This window comes from Nicotiana sylvestris, chromosome 5 (assembly GCF_000393655.2).
Source record: "Nicotiana sylvestris chromosome 5, ASM39365v2, whole genome shotgun sequence".
Lineage (NCBI taxonomy): Eukaryota > Viridiplantae > Streptophyta > Magnoliopsida > Solanales > Solanaceae > Nicotiana > Nicotiana sylvestris.
In genome coordinates this window covers 31,567,146-31,574,711 of record NC_091061.1, presented here as the reverse complement: position 1 = coordinate 31,574,711, position 7,566 = coordinate 31,567,146, and the positions used below count along the sequence as shown (strand labels likewise).

At 41.6% G+C, this 7,566-nt stretch overlaps 1 protein-coding gene across 1 annotated transcript; it reads left to right on the top strand.

Annotated features, from left to right (window-relative positions):
- The first annotated feature begins 735 nt into the window (after positions 1–735).
- On the top strand, positions 736–3,034 carry LOC138868460 (uncharacterized). The gene is made up of 3 exons (XM_070146013.1): positions 736–1,205; positions 1,294–2,276; positions 2,616–3,034. Exons 1-3 carry the CDS (start codon positions 736–738, stop codon positions 3,032–3,034), a joined length of 1,872 nt encoding a protein of 623 aa, XP_070002114.1.
- Positions 3,035–7,566: the final 4,532 nt, after the last annotated feature.

The window sequence follows — 7,566 nt, the reverse complement described above, 5'->3', positions numbered from 1 at the left end:
GCAACCACAAGGAAATCAAGGAAATTAGAATTCAAACAATCAAGGTGGTTAAAACAATCAAAACAACCAAGGAAATTAGAACAATCAAGGGAATCAAGGAAATTGGAATGGTCAAAGTAACCAAGGTAATTGGAGTGGCAACAATCAAGGCTATTTGGGAGGTAACAACCAAGGAGGGTAGAACAACAATAACAACAACCGGGGTTCGAGTTTTCAAAGGCCTCCGATGTTTCAACAACCGAGCAATTCACCTCCATATCCTTCTCAAGGTCCTAGTTCTTCCAACAATGAGATAGGCTGAATAGATAACATGTTCAAATAAATTATGGAGAAGAACGCTGACTCCGATGCTCAATTAGCCTCTCACAACACTTCAATCGCAATTTGGAAGTTTAATTACGCCAAATCTCGCAAACTTTGAACACTCGTCCTAAAGAGGAACTATTAAGTGATATGGTGGTGAACCCAAAGGGTGGGAACAACACGGGATATGCCATGGCCGTGACTACAAGGAGTGGAAAAGGTGGGGATGCAAACACCTCAGGTCAAAAGAAAATTGTGGATGAGGAACAATTGGTACAAGAAGATGAGATGCCAAGCAATGAAGTGTAAGCAAATGATGAGGTGAGAATTGCTATTGATGACAATGTGGAGGAGACTTAAGAAGAAGTGAACCCATCTAGGAAGTATATTGTTGACATACCGGAACCGGTATTGCCAAAGGCTAAGGCACCAATGCCAAGGCCTCCTCCTCCATATCCTCAACGCCTTGCCAAGCAAAATGGAGAGAACCAATTCAAAAAGTTTATTGATATGATGAAACGTTTGTCTATTAATGTGCCATTGGTTGAGGCCTTGGAGAAAATGCCAAGGTATGCAAAGTTCATGAAGGATTTAGTGACAAAGAAAAGATCAATGAATTGTGAGACTATCAAGATGACACATCAAGTGAGTGATATTGTGCACTCAATGGCTCCAAAATTGGAAGATCCCGGCACTTTCACAATCTCTTGCATTATTGGGAGCACCAATTTTGCCAAAGCTCTATGTGATCTAGGGGCAAGTATTAAATTGATTCCCTACTCAGCGTTCAAAACTTTGGGAATTGGGCAACCAAGACACACACCTATGAGGCTGCAAATGGCAGATCGTACAATAAAGAGACCTTTGGGTATTATTAATGATGTGTTGTTTCGTGTTGACAAGTTCATCTTCATGGCAAACTTTGTGATTCTTGATTGTGAAGTGGACTATGAGGTGCCTTTTATTTTGGGTAGACCTTTTCCTTGCCAGGGAAAATGCTCTTGTCGATGTGGAAGACGGCGAGCTCACTTTCTGGGTGGGTGATGAAAAGGTGGTCTTCCATGTTTGCAAATCTATGAGGCATCTGAATAGCAATGAAGTTTATTTGTTCATGGATTTGGTGACCGATGTGATAATTGATGATGCTACTACCACAATGAATGTTGAGGATAATTTGGAAGCCATTTTGCTGAACCTTGATAATGATGAGGAGAAAAAAGGTTATGGGGAGTGTGTGAATTCATTGCAAGGAATGGGGTCATACACTTATGATCCCCACAAGTTATCCTTGGATCTTGAAAACCGGAAGACTCCTCCAACAAAGCCCTCAATTGAGGAGCCTCCCACTTTGGAGTTAAAGTCATTACCTCTGCATCTCAGGTATGATTTCCTTTGCCCTTATTCTATTTTACCGGTTATTCTTTCATCTTGTTTGACTAACATACAGGTAGAGTCCACATTGGAGGTGCTACAAAGGAGGAAAAGAGCAATTGGATGGACATTGGCAGATATTTGGGGTATAAGCCCCACCTTTTGCATGCACAAAATTATTTTGGATGAGGGTTCCAAACCCTCCGTTGAACATCAAAGGAGGCTAAATGAAGCAATGCAAGAGGTGGTCAAGAAGGAGATCATAAAGTGGTTGGATGCTGAGGTTATTTACCCCATTTCCAATAGTTCATGGACTTCTCCGGTGCAATGTGTCCCAAAGAAAGGAGGCATGACTGTGGTTACCAATGACAAGAACGATTTGATTCCTATAAGAACGGTGACCAGATGGAGAGTATGTATGGAGTATTGCAAGATCGACAAAGTCACAAGAAAAGATCATTTTCCACTTCCCTTCCTTGATCAAATGCTTGATAGGTTGGCCGACCGTGCTTTCTATTGTTTCCTCGATGGGTATTCCGGCTACAATCAAATTCTTATTACTCTGGATGACCAAGAAAAGACTACTTTCACATGTCCCTATGGTACTTTTGCATTCTCACAGATGCCATTTGGGTTATTCAATGCACTACGACTTTTCAATAGTGTATTATGGCTATCTTCACCGACATGGTGGAGGATATTCTTGAGGTCTTCATGGATGACTTTTCCATGGTTGGGAATTCTTTTGAGGATTGCTTGAACAATTTGGATAAGGTCTTAGCAAGATGTGAGGAGACGAACTTGGTATTGAATTGGGAGAAATGTCACTTCATGGTCGAGGAAGGCATTATCCTTGGCCACAAAATTTCAGAGAATGGTATTGAGGTCGACAAAGCCAAAAGAGAGGTGATCTCTAAGCTTTTGCCCCTATTTCCGTGAAGGGAGTGAGAAGCTTCTTGGGTCAGCAGGGTTCTATCGCCGATTCATCAAGGATTTTTCCAAAGTGGTGAAACCCTTGTGTAAGCTTTTGGAGAAGGATGCCAAATTCCATTTCAATGAGGATTGCATGAAGGCATTTGAATTGCTTAAGTTCAAATTGACAACTACTCTTATTATCACCGCACCGGATTGGAGCTTGCCTTTTGAGCTCATGTATGACGCAAGTGATGTAGCAGTTGGAGATGTTTTGGGGCAACAAATCAACAAAGTCTTCCATCCGGTCTACTATGCTAGTAAGACCATAAATGATTCCCAAGTCAATTACACAGTGACCAAAAAAGAGCTGTTTGCTATTGTCTTTTCTATGGAGAAGTTCTGCCCGTACTTGATGGGTACAAAGGTGATTGTCCTCGTGGCATAATCAATCAGGACCTCGGCCTTACATAATCATATATCAGTAACAAAATCAAACCACCTCATGGCATAAATAAATCAGGCCCTCGGCCTTATAAAATCATGAATCAGAATCCGCATGGACAACTCACGTGCCATAGTTTCAATATCTCACGATCAGGAACTCGACCTCACTTAGTCATGAATCAGTAATAACATGCTGCGGCGCACAGCTCGATCCCATAAATATCCTCACAAAAATAGGCCCTCGGCCTCACTCAGTAATAAACCTCTCAAGCCACTCGGACTATTAGTAAAATAGGGTGCTCAGCCCAAAATAACATTTTTATGCGTCAAAACGGAGTAATAAAGACTGAGTAATGAAATCAATAAACATAGCATGACTGAATATAGATTTTTAAATCAAAACAGTGAGAGGATAATAAGAAAAAGGCCACTAAGGGTCCAAACAGCTTTGGCACAAGGCCCAAACATGGCATTCAACCCAACTTTATAGGAATTCTTTCTAAAACACAAAAATATCATACTGTTTCAGTCAAATACGCAACTTAATAGTTGATACGGGACGGATCAAGTCACAATCCCCAACGGTACACGCCCGTCACCTAGCATGTGCACCACCTCATAGTAGTAAAACAATGTGAAATTCGGGGTTTCATACCCTCAGGACAAGATTTACAATCATTACTTACCTCAAAATCGAACAAAACTCTAACCCACAATGCCTTTGCCTCTCGACTCAGCCTCCAAATGCTTTGAATCTAACTAGAATTAGTATATTATCATCAATATATGCTAAAGGAATGAATTCCACATGAAAATAATCAAATTAGATCAAAAATCCCGAATTTGGCTCAACTCGGTCACCGGGCCCACTTCTCAAAATCCAACAAAAATTGCAAAACTAGAAACTCATTTCACTCCCGAGTCTATACATACCAAAATCATCAAAATCGGACCTTAATTGGACCCTCAAATCCCCAATCAAAGCTCTCCAAAACTCAAATCCTAACCCTTCAACTTAACCCCAAATCCTCCTCTAATTTTATGATTAAATAGTGGAAAAATCATCACAAACACAAAATACAAAGCCCAAGTAACTTACCTCACTAATACCCTTCGATTCTCTCTTGAAATCACAGCTCTAAGCTCCAATCTCATCCAAAAATGGTGAAAAATGGACTAAAATTTGCGAAGGAGATCTTATATACTTTCTACCTAGAACTTTTGCATCTGCGGTCCATAGGTCGCTTCTGCGACGCCGCTTCTGCGGTCAAACCAACCACATCTACGTTTTCACTTAAACGCCCTTATCCGAATCTGCTTCCAAATACCCTCACTTGCGGTCACGCAGGTGATGAGCGCACCTGCGGTCTCCGGCCTTCTCAGTTGTGGCCGCTTCTGCAGCTGCTCACCCACTTCTACGATCATCGCACCTGTGAGCCCCACTCCGCAGGTGCAGTTATGACGGCTGAAGGAAGTCTTCAGCACTTTCTCAAATCCCATCTTTGATCCGTCAACCTCCCAAATTCAACCCGAGCCCCTCAGGACCTCAACCAAACATGCCAACAAGTCACATATCACCATTCAAACTTATTCAAACCTTCGAAATGCTCAAAACATCATCAAAACACCAATTCACCATTGGATTCAAGCATAAGGATTTCCAAACTTCTGAATTCCGCACACGATGCCAAAACCTATCAAACCTCATACGGATGACCTGAGATTTTGCACACACGTCACAAATGACGTAATAGACCTACTCCAATTTCCAAAAGTCCATTTCGATCCCGATATCAAGATTTCCACTGCCGACCGAAAAACACCAAATTTCCAATTTCGCTAATTCAAGTCTAAATCTACCACGGACCTCCAAATCACATTTCGGATGCTCTTCTAAGTCTAAAATCACCCAACGGAGCTAACCAAATCATAAAAATCCAAATCTGAGACCATATACTAAAAAGTCAAGATTGGGTCAAAACTTTCAAATTTAAAGCTTCAAACTGAGAATCATTCCTCCATATCTTTTCCGATTATCCAGAAAAAACAAAACCGACGATTTACATAAGTCATAATATATCATACAAGACTAGTCATGCTCGAGAACTGGTGAGCGAAGTGCAAATGCTCAAAATGGACGATCGGGTCGTTACATTAAGTCTCTCTAGTTCCCCCAACATCGGGGTGTCACTAGTTATGAGCATCTACAAAGGACTGTCCGATAACACTAAGACATATATAGACTGGAAAACAACTAATAACAATCAATAGGAAGACAGGAGGGAGAAAAGTAGGGTTGCGATCGTCATGCAGCTACCTTAATAACTCCAATAGATCCGTGACGGATGAAAACAACACTCACTAGCACGTCCAGCAATCCCTAGATCTGCACACAAGGTGCAGGGAGTAATGTGAGTACGCCAACTCAGTAAGTAATAAAAGTAAATAAAGACTGAGCAGTAACAGACACATAAATCAACGTCACGAAATCTCGTATAAAATCTAATTTCGGTATAAAAATCATTTGAAGATGTTTTTCAACATTTTCAATAGAGATTCAATGCAATTTAGAGTAAATGTGATGAAAATCATAAATAGCCCCTCGGGCAAAAACATGTATCATAAACCACCCGTCGGGCATAACATCACTCAGAATCAGCCCCTCGGAGAAACCTTACAATCACTCATAATCAGCCCCTCGGGCACAACATTGATCAAAAACAGCCCCTCGGGCAATATCATATCACTCACTCAGGGTACCCGCGCTCCCTGGGGGTGTACAGACTCCGGAAGGGCTCCTACATCCCAAGCGCTATAACAAGACACCTCGTGGCATAATAATCAGGCCCTCGACCTCACATAATCATGAATCAGTAACAATATCAAGCCACCTCATGGCATAAATCAATCAGGCCCTCGGCCTCACACAATCATGAATCAGAATCCGCACAGACAACTCACGTGCCATAGTTTCAATATCTCACGATCAGGCACTCGGCCTCGCTCAGTCATGAATTAATAATAACATGTTGTGGCGCGCAGCCTGATCCCATAAATATCCTCACAAAAACAGGCCCTCGACCTCACTTAGTTATAAACCTCTCAAGCCACTCGAGCTATCAGTAAAAATAGGGTACTCAACCCAAAATAACATTTTTATGCGTCAAAACAGAGTAATAAAGACTAAGTTATGAAATCAATAAATATAGTATAACTGAATATAGATTTTTAAATCAAAACAGTGAGAAAATAATAAGAGAAAGGCCCCTAAGGGTCAAAATAGCTTTGGAACAAGGCCCAAACATGGCATTGAGCCCAACTTTATAGGAATTCTTTCTAAAACACAGAAATATCATATCGTTTCAGTCATATACACAACTTAATAGTTGCTACGGGACAGATCAAGTCACAATCCCCAACGGAACACGCCCACACGCCCGTCACCTAGCATGTGCATCACCTCAAAGTAGTAAAACAATGTGAAATCCGGGGTTTCATACCCTCAGGATAAGATTTACAATCATTACTTACCTCAAACCAGAAAAAACTCTAACCCGCGATGCATTTGCCTCTCAACTCGGTATCTAAATGCTCCGAATCTAACCAGAATCAGTATATTATCATCAATATATGCTAAAGGAATGAATTCCACACGAAAATAATCAAACTAGATCAAAAATCCCGAATTTGGCTCAAACTCGGTCCTCGGTCCCACGTCTCGGAATCCAACAAAAATTGCAAAACTAGAAACTCCTTTCACTCCTGAGTCTATACATACCAAAATCATCAAAATCGAACCTCAATTGGCCCCTCAAATCCCCAATCAAAGATCTCCAAAACTCAAGCCCTAACCCTTCAACTTCACCCCAAATCCTCCACTAATTTCATGATTAAATAGTGGAAAAATCATCGTAAACACAAAATACAAAGCCCAAATAATTACCTCACTGATACCCTTTGATTCCCTCTTGAAATCATAGCTCTATGCTCCAAACTCGTCCAAAAATGGTGAAAAATGGACTGAAATTTGCGAAGGAGATCTTACATACTTTCTGCCCAGAACTTCCGCATCTGCGGTCCATAAGTCGCTTCTGCGGCGCTGCTTCTACGGTCAAACCAACCGCATCTGTGGTCTTCACTTAAACGCTCTTATCTGTATCTACACCTAAAACCTACACTTGCGGTCACGTAGGTGATGACCGCAGGTGCGCTCCTCCTTCTGCACCTGCAGTCTCCGGCATTCTCAGTTGTGGCCGCGTCTGCGATCATCACACCTGCAGTCCCCACTCCGCAGGTGCGGTTAAGATAGCTGAAGGAAGTCTTCAGCACTTTCTCAAATCCCATCCTTGATCCGTTAACCTCCCGAATTCAACCCGAGGCCCTCGGGACCTCAACCAAACATGCCAATAAGTCATATATCACATTCAAACTTATTCAAACCTTCGGAACGCTCAAAACATCATCAAAACACCAATTTACTCTAGGATTCAAGCCTAAGGATTTCCAAACTTCCGAATTCCGCACACGATGCCA

Coding starts and splice junctions, on each gene's coding strand:
- LOC138868460 (XM_070146013.1), top strand. CDS start 736: ATGCCAAGGCCTCCTCCTCCATATCCTCAACGCCTTGCCAAGCAAAAT. Junction 1,206..1,293: donor GTGTTGTTTCGTGTTGACAA/GTTCATCTTCAT, acceptor TTTCCTTGCCAG/GGAAAATGCTCTTGTCGATG. Junction 2,277..2,615: donor TACTTTCACATGTCCCTATG/GTACTTTTGCAT, acceptor ATTTCCGTGAAG/GGAGTGAGAAGCTTCTTGGG.